The following is a 16,362-nucleotide window of genomic DNA, read 5'->3' on the forward strand; positions in this document are numbered from 1 at the left end:
TGAAAGGCTTGGCCCGGCCACGGCTTCTGTTTTCATATAACTGGAGCTGATGTAGTTGATTGCTCCAGGTCTCCAGCCAGCCTCCACATATGAACAATCCAACCGGTTTTAAGTGAACTGTTATGACCTCCCCTGGGGGTCTTATTCTCCACCCAGCCCACTCGCTCCATATTTACACATATCAATGGGAGGAAGCTATTTCGTATTTGATTTTGTAGAAAATATAAAAATTGCTCCCTTTCTGCTTCCTGCTCATTGTGTCCTCGTTATAGCCGTTGAGTGTGAAAACTTGAGTCACAATCAAAATTGGAACCATTTCTGAACCCCTTCAGTAAGTCCATCATGCATCATCATACATACTGAGCATTATAGTTCTCATGACATTAACTGTTCATTCCGTCTTTATCATAACAAGAGCTTTATTCTTCTTGCTTTCGTTCTTGCATGTACAGTCTTACACCTTGAAAAGCTCCATGGTAATGCTGTGTTGTTGTCAATACATAGATATTTTGAGTGAAAACCATTAGATAAATCCAGTTGTGCTTATAATTAGGTGATTTATTATAAGAAATGTTGAGTATGGGTCAGTAAACACTGATCAATGATGCAAAACAAGCTTCTGTTAGGATAATATTTCAGAAAAAAACAATAAATGATCAATGATAGAAGAAAGACATAAACTTCTTTTGAATGCATCTCTCTAGTTGTTATGTGCTGTGATGGTTGCAGAGTTTGCAACGTGGTGTAAGGTATTTAATTGGATATATTGAGCTGATGCTGAGAGATGCTAGTGAGATGATAGTAATAAATAAACCTTCAACTCATCCATCACTGGGCTGCACTGGATGCGTGAACATCGCGTGAGCATGGCAGAACATCTTGCTTTGCAGTACGGCAGCCATGTTATAAGGTTAGAGCTGCCAAACAGGCCACATGCCAGATCTTCTAAAGAGTTTGGGTTTCCTGTTTATTTCAGTTCCTTTTTATTTCAGTTCTCTGCAATAGCACGTAGCATCTCCGCAGCAGGCAACCATCAGATTAAAAACTCAGGGACCCCATAAAGCAATCTGTTTACTTTGTGAATGTGTTGTTATCATGACATAAGTTAAGTGTTGCTGATAAATCTGTTCAGTGGTTTTCGGCATCAGTTTCCCTCTCATCCCCCCCGACTGTTGCCAAGGTGCCGTTTCCTTCAGGCCCATGCCATCACCTCTCTTCGGTGACTGAGCTTTACCCTTCTCCTCTTCCTCTAACTTCATGGATGACAACCCAACTCCCACCTCATCCATTTCTGATTTTCATTCATTTTTTTTTCTTCTGTCCCTCTATTCTACTCCTCTGCTGTCCTTCTCTCTGTGTCGTGTGTTTATCTCACCCACACCATTGTTGTGTCACCAGCTCGCCCCGTCGGTAAGTAAGAGCTGATGCCATTGTATGCATGCGTTGCTTTCAGTTTTTGGTCACACACACTCTTGCAGTATGCATGCACTGTTGTGGCATTCCACAAACACATTCATCAGACTAATATTGGACATGCATATCCACGAAGTTACACTGAAACCCCTGAATTCCCCCTGGCAGTCGTCTGTAAAGCAATGGATTGACCCCCTCACTTTTTCTTTTCCCGGATGGGCGTCCAGATATAGATGATGCACCTCAGTGGACACATTTGAATTCAAAAGCACATCAAGTCGCCCTGCTTATCAGCCAGTATCATTCAATATGATGTTCTGGCAGCTGGATGAATGGCTTGCGAGATTGGCATAGTTAGGGAATAGCTTTTAAAGCAATAAGAAAGTCCTAATGCATGAACCTTTGAGCCTGCAGCTAGACCTTCAGTCCAAACTGTCTTTCTGTATGCAGACATCTCTGTGCAAATATGCTGCTATTGTGTTGTTGTCTGTTTTACTTTTAACCTCAGAGGCGCCCCAGTTTGTGGTGCGACCCCGGGACCAGATCGTGGCTCAAGGACGCGCAGCTACCTTTCCCTGCGAGACCAGGGGCAAACCTCAGCCCACTGTCTTCTGGCAGCGAGAGGGCAGCCAGGTGAGGATACTGATTCAAGCTGCTTTCAGACATGCACTGAACTCCGGGTAATCTCCGGAGGGGCTGTATGCGAGAACGCAAATGTCAGCGCGAGAGGCTCCAGCAGTCCCCTGGCAGCCCTCTAGACAAAACCCTGGATAATAGGGTTGGACGTGAGAACAGAGTTAGATCGTCCACAATTATCCATGAGTGAGTGGGCATGTCGATGACATTTCTAACACGTGTAAGATGCAAATCAAAACAAAAACAAAAAAAGAATACTAATTTGTTACGATAAAGAGCAGTGCCACACTTAAAGAGGATATTGATAAAGATTTCAATAGAGCTTTTGGTGATAAGGTGTCCCCAGTGTCAATTGTCTCTAAACATTGTGATCTCTTAGACAGTTTTTTAACATTAAGTCCTATCTCGTGCATGCTGCGCCACCCCTCAGCAGAATGCTCCGGAGATATCTGTGCTGTTGAGAATGCGTTTGACCTCCGTTGAAAGTCTGGACCCTTATGTGTTTGAAAACAGCTCTTAAAAGATTTACTTGTTTGCGTGTGTGTAAGGATGTGTGCATGCTGGGGAATGAATCATTCCTCTCTGTATAGACACAAATTCTGCAACCGCATCAAAAATAAAATATGTAAAAATGTCCAATCATCGGACTTAAAGGATCAAACCCCGGGGAGAGCAGAGTGTGATTCTGCTCCACGTGAAGATGAAGTGGTCATTTGTTTTCAATCTGCACCAGTCTGACCAGCCAAATCACTTAGCATGCAACAATGTCATGTGCTGCATTAGAGTCATTAGACATAATGAAAGGAGGCTAATGTCCTTTGCTGCCCGTCAGTTCGTGTGCTCGAGGTGCAGAGGGATGATGCCTCTTTTTCATGACCAGGACTGCGGGTTACCTCGGCAGGATCATCACTCGGGGGGGTAAACTGCCATTCAGGCCTAGTGGGAAAGAGATGCCGACCCACTTTTGTGACTGAATTGTACATAATTGTGAGAACATGGAAGTTAAATGAAGACTCATCCTAAATTAAACACTCAGTCATGTTGTAAAATTAATTCAGATGAACGCAGTCGTTCCCCTTTGTGACATTTTTCACGTCGATTAAATAATTTTTCACAACGATAATCATGAACAATAGAAAAACAGTGCGGCCATTCATTTCTCACATTCAAATAGAAAAAGTACATACAAACTACAACTTTCTAACGAACATAGGAATGATTGGGTACTGAAAACCAGTGGTGAGACAATTGATGACTGTTATTTCAATATTTGTTAATCTACTTGGGTAAGGCTTTATTATGTATAAAATGATAAGGGAAAAAAACAGTTCAGTGTATATTATATTTTACAATTTTTGATGTTATTGTGTAACAAGCTTTGCAATTATTTATAATTGTATTTTTTAGTTGATATGCTAAATTTCAATTCTCCTTTGCAATTAAATAGCCTGTTCTAATCGTTGATCAGTTCTGGCACCGTTTAGGCACCGGAATTGTCTAGCGAAAAACCCCAAACACTACCCAACCATAACTATAAGAGAGGTTCTTCTTCCTCAATTCAATTCCTCTAAATTGAATCCCATAATACTCAAGTCACTTTCCCACTTCCACTCCCTGCAGGACCTTCTGTTTCCCAACCAGCCGACACAAGGAGACAGCCGAGTTTCTGTGTCTGTGAGCGGCGAGCTGACCATTTCATCTGTGCAACGCTCTGATGCCGGGTACTATATCTGCCAGGCCCTCACTGTGGCAGGCAGCATCATGGCCAAGGCTCAGCTTGAGGTGGCAGACGGTAAGACTGGCCAAACACACAGACACACACACACACACATTAATATACACACACACCAAAAAACTAATATTTGCTACCAAAAATTACTTAAACAGGTCATTCACCGGAATGGAGCCGTTATTTCCCCCCCCAACATCCAGAGGGATTTCTCCAAATAGATAAATAAGTAGATGACAGAGACACCACTGCTTCTCTGATATAAAGTAAAAACTGAGCCTTTTCAAACTTATTTGATTTATAGAGAAGATGGAACTAAAAGCCCCTTAAAAGTGCCAACCACCCAACATTCAGATTTAAGGCAGTACTAACTGGGTCAGCTATAACAAGATGAATTATAATTTAGAAACCTTGTCAATGTTATTCTGTCTTTGATGTATTTTTGTTGTGGTGCAGACTGAGCTTTAGAATGAGATGAAACATACCCACACAGGCTTTCAGCATCATCCAGACCTAATAAAACATTGAATACCAGTATATCACCGGCTGTTTGTCTGCCCACACTCACAAAGGTGAAGATGCATCTGTACGTTCTAAAAGCCAGTCACCCACACTCATCCTTTTCATCATCACCCGGCTGTGGTAAATGTGAGCGGCTCGACTAAAAGACTGAAACTGTGTGAAATAAAACTGTCTCCTTGATGGAGAGACGCTTTTGCGCTTTTTTCTCTCTTTTTGACAAAGCTTTGACGTCGGCATTAAGTGCTGAGCCGCTGCCAGCTGGGAGCTGTTTATGCCCTTCTCTCCATTTGTTTCTTGGCGTGTCCTTCCACACATTATTAAATTAACATCTGTTGAAGTGTTTTTTGGAGAGGAAATCGCTCTTGTTCTGTCACTCAGTAGAGATGGATCAATATCCAAATGTTTGCTGCGGAGCACAATGGATGGGAGGCGTACCTTTTGATTCATTGCCGAACAAAGATGGACGGAGTTTTCGAAGCTCGGACAGTTTGGTGTCACCGAAGAGTGGGAGATCATCACTTTCCCTCTGGTTGTCCAAGAGGCTTCTCCACTGATGGTTTCCGATTTGGATTAGTGCTTCACGCTGGCATGTGACAGACAGGTTTATAAATAATCCAGTTAGAGGTGAAATAAAGGGGCTTGCTGCATTTTCTATAGTTGTGTTTGTGCAGAATCAAGCCAACCATTCACTGTGCGATTCCAGCCTGCTTTTTACCTGATTTCAGAGGTGGACTGAATTTCAATTTTTTATCGACAGTGAGTCATTTGTCTTGCAGTGCACAGGGGGGTGCGAGGAGCGATCAGATACTCCAGATCATCGGTCAGACAATAAGAAGACTCTGTGGCATATCTGAAATTTTGGTGGTCCTCAGTACTCCATTCGATTCCTCAAGCTCCGCACCTTTTTTTTCTCTCAAGGCATCTGAGCAAAAAGGCTTAACACAATCGAAGGAGTTTAAGGTTCAAAGCAATTGGACAAAAAGTAAGAAAAAGAAAGATATATAAGGGCTTTACAATACAGTAGGTAGTGAATATACAACAAAGTAGAATCAAATGTAGTTTGATTTCTCTTTGTAGGATGTTTGGACAAAGTGATTGACGCATATGATCGAGGCAACGTTTTTCTTATAGTTGGTAGTGTTAGCAAGCAAACTTCGACTTCTTGTTCTTTGACAGAGACACGAGTCCTGAGCTGGTCCGGAGGAGCTGGTACAATGTGAGCAGCCAGGTCGTGTCTAGTGTCAGCACATAAATCCCGAGCTGTGGCTTCACATCTCAGGCGATTTACTCGTAGAGTGTGAGCTGGAATTTAACAACATTTCTAACGTCGCACAGTGTGCGCCCGGCTTCAGTGAGTACAGTTCTTCCAGCCAGTGTAAGAACTGCCATACACTCTCATGGTTACATTTACTCCAGTTGGCAGGCAGAGGGAGGTTGTGTGTGAGGACAGAAACAAAGGCGTCGTATTCAGCCATTATTTTTTTCACTGAAAGTACTTTGCAGCCTGCTGAGCATACAGACACAGACAGTTGAGATGCCACAGAAGTGGTCTGACAATTTTCTGTGGATGCGAAACTGGGTCATTGTTCCACTCCATTGTGACCGCACTGAATGCAAGATTACCCACAGCCACCGCTCTCCAAGCAGGGGCAAGCAACTCATTTTTCTGTGGCCATATTTCAAGCCTTACATTGGGGGTGAGTATTTGACACTAGCTCGACTCTGGGTGAACTTGAACCTGTCTGACAGATTCCTACAGACACTGAGGATGCCCGGAGGCTAATAGTGGCCGCTACTTTGGTGCTTGATCAAAGAGCACGAGCCTGAACCCTGAGAGTTACCTTTCAGCTCCGGCTTTGTGCAGTATTGTTATTGGATTTATGGAAACGTATGCTCTGATTATGTCAAATTACCGAATACATGTTTTAACAATAAAACATGAACAGCGAGTAAGCATTCTGCCTGAAAGTGGTGAACACCATTTTTTTTATTACCTCGCCACTAAAGGAATGATGATTATCTTTTTATTGGACTACGGCTAAATCAGGAACAGCAATATAATGCTGCTGTGGGCTCCAGGATCACTTGGGATACAGGCAGCTTGCTGTACAGTAGACGTAATGATTTTCTGAAAATGCTCTGCTACACAGTATATCAGTCAGTATAGAGCATAATATAAAAAATATTTTTATATCGCCGCCCAGGAGGCATTTTTGTGTGTGTTCGTCAGCAGGTTTACGTAAAAACTACAGGACCGAATTCCGGTCAATTTTGAGACAGGGTGGGACTATAGAAGACACGATTCATTGAGGGGGCTACAATGGCGGACCTTGCTGCTAACAAGCACCACTGGGACCGGGGGGAAACATTTCCTGCTTAGACAACGCTTTTATTTCTCCAAAACATTTTTCACTCTAATTACGAGTAGAAGCGTAAAAGACAACCCATCCCGATTTTTTTTTTTTTTATATTGAAACTGTCCTGGCTGAATTGAGTGCCCACAGAAACCCCCACATATGTTACTTCCATGAGAGTTCGAGGTCACTGAACGTGGCCCGAGGACATAGGTCACAGACGTACCCATAGGACAGGAAAGAATCCATACAATTTTAGAGTGAATCTGAATAACATTGCGAGATAGAGCATCGACTTTGGCAGAGGTATGCGCTCTCAGAGTGCCCTTCTGGATTGTTTGTTATTTAGCAATTTAGAATGATCCAAAAACTACTGGATGAACTAATGCAAAACTTGGTGGAAGGATGCGGTATGAGTCAGGGAAGAGCCCATTGAATGTTGGTGTAGACAGGATTTTCTTTATATATATACTTTCGTCAATATAATCAGAATACGTTTGTCAACATTGTTGTTAATTTTTAGGGGACTAACATTTCTGAGCAATGCTATATGGAGCAGTTCCAAAAGATTCATTGTGGTCTCATTAGGGGACTGTCGAGCTTTGGTGGAGGTATGCTTTCTACCGAGTGCCATTCTAGCTGAAGCATTATTTCCTCTCCTTAACACAGCAACGTAACAAAGTCCACGTTTTTAACGCCTCATGAATGCAAACAATTCAGCCTGTACAAAAATGGCACATGACACTCGGTTCCTCTTACTGTACTCTGCGCTGCACCTTGTTGTACCTGATTTGTCTCCTATTGTCTAGGACTTGTTGTGTTCCTCGTTGTGATGAAAGATAAGATGGGGGGGAAATCAGCTCTAAACACTTGCGTGAAAGGAGACAGAACTGATAAAACTGGAGAGCAGCAGTGAGGAAATTAAAAGCGTGGGGGGTGGTGGGGTTAGTTACAAGGCCTAGAGAGATTCATCAGTGGAGAAATTACTGCTCCAGAGAGCATAGGCTGTTTTCTGGATGATATGACATGCTTTAAAAGGCTTTAAAGAAGGTGCGTTGTTGCTGTGCTTGGCTTGTTAATTCAGAGTTTAGTTCTGTGCATAGGTTGGGGGCGATGCCTAGAAGGAGGTGGTGAAGCCATGAGTCAGAGCAGAAAGAGCAAGGACATGGCATGGATGTGTTGAGAGGTGTTAGAAGGATGGTACGGTAATTAGCACTATGGGTGAAGCGTCGTTAATCCTCACCTAGTAATTAAAGCTCAAAGGTGCGACGCGGTGCCACGAGCGCACTGTCCTACTGTGGGAAAGGCTCACAAAACACTTCCTCTCACAACACATCCGTCAGGTTGAGCCGTAACATACTGGGCCTGCAATCACTAATGCAACAAATTAACACCTTGCGTTAAGGTCACATGGTTTCCCTTCCTCACTTTGTTTTCACTGCCAACACAATGACAACGAAATTACACTGCGACTGGAATTCATTCAGACACCTGCTCCTTGATTATTATCCTTAGCCCTGAAGGACCGCCCACCACCCATCATCCGGCAGGGCCCGTCCAACCAAACGCAGGCGCTGGGAGGCGTGACCCTGCTCAGGTGTCAGGCGTCCGGGGAGCCCGAGCCCACGGTGTCCTGGCGGAAGAACGGGGCCAGCCTGCTGGGAAAGGACCCGCGGTTCTCACTGCTTGACCATGGAAGCCTCCAGATCCAGAGCACCAGGGTGAGTTACACTGGCTACAGAGAGTTGAGTGTGAGAGGAGTCAGCATGCAGCTTTGTAATGGCCAACCATTAAAGGATAATTCCAGCTCTTACTTTCCCGAGCTTGCATTTTAACTGCTGAGGTCCGGGAACATGGTACCATTGCAGTTAATGAACATCCAGGTTGCACACAAACCCGAGGACTTTAAAATGTATGATTATCCGACTCTAACAAGCGGCTGTGTTCTCAGATCTCAGCAATTAACTGGAGTGGCGGTTGGCAAGTACACTCTCATTATTAACAATCGGAAATTGTAGCCGAAAGCCCCAGAATAAGACCAACCAATACTGAATTGTTTTTGGTTGCTATCTGATTTAACTGTGCGATAGCAAGCATCCCAGTGATGAACATAATATTTGACCAAGATTCCCTTCCTCTTTCCTACGCCACCACTTGATGGTGATCTTATCAGGACCCGGGGGTTAATTAATAAGAACAAAGAATTGTTAATTAGTCTTGGAGAGAATTATTTAATCCAAATGCTTTGCACCATCTCAACTGAATCTCTTGCAAATGTTTGTCTGCAAAAAATAATCGTACTGTGTGCACACAATTAACATTTTACTTACCTACAACTCATACATGTGCACAGGGCCATGCAAAAGGGGTGAATCCAAGGGCATTGGCCAGGGGGGGCAATGGCCCCTGCTCAAATCTATGGTGCTTCTTACTGAATCAGGATTTGTGCACTGAGGTCAGACACAGAATTGGCCCCTAATTTGGAATAAATCCTAGATTCACCACTAAGCAAGAAGGACTCCTAATTCTTTAGCTGTGTTGCATTACTTTGATTGCCCAGCTTTCATTGCGCTGTCAATAAAAACAGCCATAAAAGATGATTCACATTTATTGTCCACACAGGGCTCCAAACACACAAGTCTATTGTTTTCTACAGGGGGAAATATTAAATCTCTGTCATCTGTCGGTTGCTATCAGTCGTATGAAATTCAAATGGACAAGAGCAGTCAGGCAGCTTTTAAAAGATGAATAGTGTGTATTGATTTTTATAAGTCGTTAAAGTGTGCTATTTAGTCTGGACTCAAGGACGGGGAGCAGTGAGCCCAGTCTACAGGGGGTCATATAATGGAGGAAGTGCAATATATAGTGTCCTCTCACAGTGTCAGAGTGCTCTCTCGATGTCACTCTCTCTCTCCGGAGAGATGGCGTAGTTGTCAGGGACTCCCGGGGCTTCTGCCAATATGCAATGGAAGAGTCATCTCTCTTCTTTCCTGTGTCAGCACTGATCATGATAATGTTGATAGCTCTGGGAAGTGAGGACGACTATTATTTGAGGAAATCAATTAAGAAAATTAATGTAAGCTCTTACCGTAGCTCTGCTTTTTCTTTTTTTCTTTTTTCATTGGCTGGTGTTAAAATCTCCTCCCCATCCACTCTCGGGTGTTTCTCGATCCAAATGCAGGCCAGTGGAAGGTTAATGCTTTTTCACTGTACTACGAGCTGTGAAGTACCTTCAGGAGCTCAGACTGACGTAGGAGCTTGTAGGAACCGCCGGGGAGTTTTAAAGGGTTATTGGATTTAGCCAAACACGGCCACAATGTGGCCGTGCCAAAAATTTCGGCCGCTGAATGCAGCCGAAATTATTTGTATTATTTAAATGAGCAGAGAAACTCTTTAGGGGGCAGTTTCACAGAATAGGGTCTCACCTCTATGATTGTACTGTCTTCCAGTCAGCTTTATTTCCTTTATTAAAGTTGGAAGCTGCATACTATTGTAAGTGTTTGTTAATTATTAAAAATAATGTTGTAATCTGTGTTCCGTAGCTGGCTGACTCTGGGTTGTACACCTGTGTAGCCACCAGCTCCAGTGGAGAAACATCGTGGAGCGCCTTCTTGGATGTCAGAGGTCTGAAAACCCATATGAATAATTATCACTGTTTTCTATATCCCAGTATCCTTTGCTTTTCACAGGTATTCATTTTGCCTCTCTTCCTTTGTCAGACTCCACCGACCTCGTAGACTTCATGTCTCACAATGCAACCGCCCTCCCAGGGCCGCCCTCCAAGCCAGAGGTCACTGATGTTACCAAGAGCAGCATCTCGTTGTCATGGGAACCAGGGCCAGAGGCGGGATCCCCGGTGTCCTCCTATGTCATTGAGGCCTTTGGGTAAGTCTGTGACCTATGGCCTCGGGCTACGTTCAGTGACCCCAAACTCTCATGGCAGTAACATATGTGGGGGTTACTGTGGGCACACAGCGAAGCCAGGACAGTTTCAAGAAAAAAAAGGATGGGTTGTCTTTTACACTTATACTGTTATTTTAGTGAAAGAATAAAAGTGTAGTCTAAGCAGGAAATGTTTCTCCCGGTCCCAGTGGTGCATTGTTCCGCCCCCAATGAAAGTTTCTTCCACAGTAACAAAACGATTCTCCTCAACTGATCTGATTGGTTCTCTCTGCAGTCAGTCAGTGAGTAACAGCTGGCAGACAGTGGCAGACCATGTGAAGACCACTGAGTACACAGTTAAGGACCTGAGACCCAACACCGTCTACCTGTTCATCATCAGGGCCGTCAATGCTCAAGGGCTCGGAGACCCCAGCCCCATGTCTGAACCTGTCCGAACACAAGGTAGAGATATAAGTGGCCTTTATATTGTAATGGATTCTAAGTGGTGAGTAGCACTTTTCCACTCTAAGTGCTCTCCCTCTTCTTCCTCTCTCCCAGACATTAGTCCTACAGCACAGGGAGTGGACCACCGCCGCGTGCAGAAGGAGTTGGGGGACGTGCTGGTCAGCATGCATAACCCTGTGGTCCTCAGCTCCACGTCAGTGCAGGTCACATGGACTGTGAGTATTCATAACATTTAAGAAAAGAAATGATACATTTAGAACATTTTACAAAAAAATGCTGAGGCAATGAACATAATATACAACTTTAACTACAGATTGAAATAATTTTGTTGAGAAATATTGGAGAAAAACAGGTCAACAGGACTTGGTGGAGTTTCTTGATGCATACTAATTGTATGCTTTGAAAAGTATTGAAAAGTATTGTGCGGAGGACTTTAAAGTGTGAAAAGTGATTTTTTTTCCTTAAAGATAGTGTTGGGTAATGGAGGGTGTCTTTGACATGACAAATTACAGCAACATTTATCAAACATGACGCTAAAGAAATACAATATATAGTTATGCTAATACTATTACTTTCAAAGCAGCAAAGCTATTTTTCTCTAATCCTGTTTGAGAAGTATAGGCTTGGCATGCCACTGTGTTTTTGATTAGCTGGTGCACACACACACACACACACACACACACACAAACACAGAGTATACATTATGGGGGCAGCTACACAGTCACAGACAGAACAGCTGGTGCTCCATCAATTTAGAATAGTTTGAGATGATGCAGGAATCAAGACTAATGTTTCCATTCAGGACAAATACATCACCATTAGGTGCTACATGTGTCACAAGTTAGCAGTCAGTGAATGTTATTTCTGTCTGTTGGCAAGGTGTCTCTGCTGCCTGCTGCTGTAGGTAAATGACACACCGATGATGGGTTAACACTAGTCTGTAATGCAGCTGTTAGACTGAGACAGCGAGAGGATAAACCTGCATTTTGTGATCGATCTGAAGGGATCAAGAGATTGGTGGGGATTCTATGTGACTTTTTTTGTTTCTGTAAAATGAAACTCTGATGACAAGTCAAGAGGAAAATAGAACAACAGGATAGACCTCCCACAGTGTGTATTTAATAACCATTATGTGCATTGTGTATATCTTCATAAAGCTCTGTGCTTTAGTTACTCATATCCACCCTACAAAAGTCTGGGATTGATCAAGATTTCCAGTAATGACTCAGACCAGGACAGATTGTAGTAAGCCCTACACCTTGTCCGTGTTTTTTAACAGAATTTGTTTATTTTGTTTGGACAAGTTATCTTCAAGGAATTACATATTCTCATTTGCAACTATGTTACAAGTGAGCAAACTGTCAAAAATAATGACACAAATACATAAAAAGCAACTGCACAAAACAGTATTTAAAAGCAAATTATGAAGAGCAAATCAAACGAAATGCATTGCTAACTTGAATTAGCATTAGTCAACTTGACTTATCCAATAGTGAACTTATATTGTGTGAAAGAGCTCCAATAATAAATGTATATAGAACTGGGTAATGGCAGTTTGAGGGCACCATGGCACAACAGAAACCACATTTAAATCGACTGTATATAGCACCATATCTGATATACTCAAGAATCAACACAGATGATCAAAACTCTCAAAATCTCATAAATGATAACAATAAAAAAAAATCCTGGATCCAGCCCCTGATCAAGCAGGGCATCGTGCCTTATTTCATTAAAATGTGTTTGTGTTGGTTTTGCGTTAGCCTGCTATCTAACAAACAAACACTACTTGGTGGAGGTTATCAAAATGGTGTTCACCATTATCTATCTCAGTGTCTACAGGGATCTTGATTTTGGAAATTGATAATAATTAATACTGGTGTGATTTAGACGAGTGGAACATCACTGCAAGGTTTTGCGGGAGTGGCCACAGAGTCAACATAAACTGCAGTAGTTGATTTACTGTCCAGCCGTCCTCTAAGACAATGGCAAAGTGAAATGAGCTCTGGTGGGGGGTAATTCATTTTGATTCATGGTCTCAGCCATAAATTCTATTTCAAGTGTCACTGGGGATCAAAAATGTGGGCGGAGCTGCTTCCTGTGTTTATAAGTCTTTTAGATGCCGAAATCATTTAGTTAATGACATGCAGATAACAGAGAGAGAGGGAGGGAGAGAGGGGCTTGCAGAGGAGATGGAGAAAGGATATAATACATTTTGACTGCTCCGATGATAAACAGCTGCTTTATATCACTTGTAAAAGCTTTTTCTTGCTTCTGTCCCTGTTAACAAGCCATTACTATGAGTTGTGTCTGTCACATATTTAACTGGTCCCTTCAAATGGAAAGGCAAAAATTAAAAAATTTAAGTTCTGACTATTTTGACTGAGGGTCTGTAGCTCGGGAGACACTGCTCAGCTGTGGCGAACACCCCGCTACCGTCGTCATATGGTTTCCTGCTTCTCGGCTGCTAATTGCAGTGCGTGATTAACGGAGCGTGCATTGCCGCTGACAAGGGGGCACAAACTGAAAGTTGATCCGTGGTTTCCACACAGATGTATGACGCCTCCCACATCATTACCACACACAATGTCTTCACCCCCCTCTTCCCTTCTCCTCTCCTCCTCTCAGGTGGAGAATCCATCCCAGTTTATCCAAGGCTACCGGGTTCTTTACCGGCAAACGTCAGGGCTGCCCTCCCCAGGGCCGTGGCAGATACAGGACCTGAAGGTTGCCTCGGAGAGGGACATAACTCTCCCCGGCCTGAAGAAGGGCATTGTCTATGAGATTAAAGTGCGGCCGTACTTCAACGAGTTCCAGGGTGCAGACAGTGAATCCATGACAGCACGCACCATGGAGGAAGGTAAGCGGAGGGATTCAAAGACAAAATCAATTTGTCTGCCGTGTTGAGAGAAATGTAAGGTTCAGTCACTAATGCGTGAGCGGAAGCTCTGGTGTAAATGAGCGCAGATCCTTTTTTTCTATCTAGCTGCTGTTGGTAATGGCTTCACTGCGAGAAATTAATGGATAATGGCATTTCAAGTACACCCACCCACGCACGCACGCTGCTGCAGTGCCATGTCCCCTGTGTGAAAACAGGTCTCCCAGACATCGCAGTGGGGGTTCGTGACAAGCCCAGGCCTCGGAGGGGTTGGTGGGCAGCCGAGGTGGGGGTGGGGGAAAGAAAAACAGATCAACTCTCTCTCTCTCTCCGCTCCTCGGTGGACCCCTGCTGCCCCGTCTCAGTGTCACACCAACCAGACCTCTGTGATACGACCCCTCATCCTCACTAACGCACACACAATCTCATCACCAATAGGCTTTGGTGGTGATAACACCTCTTGAGATATTTCTGAGGTTAACTGTTTAATAAATGTAATGTACCATGTGCAGTATAATTTGATTAACTATTAGAGTGCATAAATCCCCCAAGGCCCAACAGTTCTGTTATGAAACCACATGTAGCCATACATTTTTATTTGGATTGGCACCAAACACATGCATAGATCATATCAATATGTATTTTAAGCAAGATTCATGAATTATTTCTTTGGAAATCAGTGGAAATTTCAAATAATGCCCTATTTTGTAATGTTAATCAAGGCAATGTAAAAATGCATCCACTTATTTGTGCGGAATTGGGTGAATTGGTTCATTCTTGGACACTGTCCCAGGTTTAGCCATTTTCTGTTCAATGTTTTTTTTCACGTCATCCTGCCACCAAACAAAAACAAAAAAAAACAATAAACAAACAAACAACAGAGAGGGGTGAAAATACAAGCTCCTTGGCAGATGTAGTTAAATAAAGCTTTGATCCTTTATCTTTAACACAGTTTGGTCAAAACATTGAACTCCCAGCCAACTCCAACTCCGTCAACATCAATCCCTTTCAAACCATAATCTTGACAATAACTAAACAAATAGTAAATGAACAATGTGGCTTATTTTTTATAAAACACCTTAGAATAAAAAGGAGCTGAAGAAAATCAGATATCACCAAAAAACAATCCCAAGCCAAGTCCCATTCAGTGGCTTTTTTCTGGAGCTTTCAATCACATGGTCTTTATTAACAGTTACAAATGTGGTTGTCTCCATCATTGGCATGTATTTTTTGACTTACCAGCTATAAGTTGCTGTTAAAATTTGTTTTGTTGAATTCTTACACATTATCCATCGATTGATTGTTATAATGTGATCTTGAACTTTGAAATAGTCGTTATGCAATCCCAACTGAATCTCCACTTACTACCTTTTTGTGGAAGCACCACCTCCTTACCCAGAAGTCCTCATAGTGCTATTGATTGTCATTCAGCTAAACAGCTATAGAGCCCTCATGGCAACGGATCTAACATCAGCTCCATCCACTTCTGTTGGTAAGAGTGAAGGAGTGGCCCTTGGGATGGGATTGTCTCGTCAAACTTCAATCCCCGAGGTCAACATGAACTTTTATACTCAATTTGACAAATGTTGTGTTGTGCCTGCTGGATGGTCAGAGGGGGGGCCTCTTCATGGAAGTGCTACATTAGTTTGACTGTGTGGAACCTGGCTTGCACTCCGAGTTAGTAATGAGGAGAAAATGAGTGTAAAAGAAAACTACCCACAGCATTTAAGTCTGGTGATGAGGGGATCACAGTGGAAAGGGTTTTGGACAGGGGATGCAGTTGGTGAAGAAAGAGAAACTCACCACACTGGAGTCCAATTAAAATGCCACTGGAGTTTTCTGCCGACGCTGTGTCTACTTGTACTTCTGGAAACGAGGCATCGTGGGACACGAAAAATTTAAGGCTGGAAATGTGCAGCTCTGCAGAATCATGAGAAAAAAACAGTTGCTATCCATCAAAGGTAGATTGGGAATGTGCCATTGCCTTTGTGAAACCCTTGCAGGGGGCATCTCAGGGTCTCAGGGGTCAGAACAGCTGATGTTTCTCACTGCATAGAGGGGGGAGAAATGTGTATCAAGATTAATGATCCTTGAAACCCTTCGATGAGTTTTGTGTTGTGCGCAATGTGGCCTGAGGCAGTTGGCGCCTTGACGTCAGCGTCATCACTGTCGGTAACAGGGTGCTCAGGCTTTCCATCCTGCACTGCTGCAAAAAAAAGTTAACGTGTTTAGTGCTGAAGTCGCAGGTAGAGATGAAACCCTCCAGTCTCCTCTGGGCTCTGGGTAATAACCAGGCTACAACTTCTCTTGAAAACTTTTCATTTAATAAATATCAACTCGACACACAAGTTCATAAACATCTGGATTCACAGCAGGCCTCCAATGTTTCTGTAGCACGGCACTACTGCACCCGGTTACTTTCATCCATTTGTGAAACAGGTAGGAACCAATTAACTCCTTGGCAAGGGGACACCCAGCAGCAA

At 43.2% G+C, this 16,362-nt stretch overlaps 1 protein-coding gene across 1 annotated transcript in view; it reads left to right on the plus strand.

The window, feature by feature from the left end:
- LOC133970182 (roundabout homolog 2-like) overlaps positions 1 to 16,362 on the plus strand; it is an 88,028-nt gene that overhangs the window by 51,646 nt on the left and 20,020 nt on the right. The window contains exons 7-14 of the mRNA XM_062407051.1: positions 1,922 to 2,046; positions 3,670 to 3,841; positions 8,170 to 8,375; positions 10,197 to 10,278; positions 10,374 to 10,539; positions 10,832 to 10,998; positions 11,095 to 11,216; positions 13,630 to 13,861. Coding sequence (XP_062263035.1) covers positions 1,922 to 2,046; positions 3,670 to 3,841; positions 8,170 to 8,375; positions 10,197 to 10,278; positions 10,374 to 10,539; positions 10,832 to 10,998; positions 11,095 to 11,216; positions 13,630 to 13,861 — 1,272 coding nt within the window. The remainder of the gene's footprint in view (positions 1 to 1,921; positions 2,047 to 3,669; positions 3,842 to 8,169; positions 8,376 to 10,196; positions 10,279 to 10,373; positions 10,540 to 10,831; positions 10,999 to 11,094; positions 11,217 to 13,629; positions 13,862 to 16,362) is intronic.

Source organism: Platichthys flesus, chromosome 15 (genome assembly GCF_949316205.1).
Source record: "Platichthys flesus chromosome 15, fPlaFle2.1, whole genome shotgun sequence".
Taxonomy (NCBI): Eukaryota; Metazoa; Chordata; class Actinopteri; order Pleuronectiformes; family Pleuronectidae; genus Platichthys; species Platichthys flesus.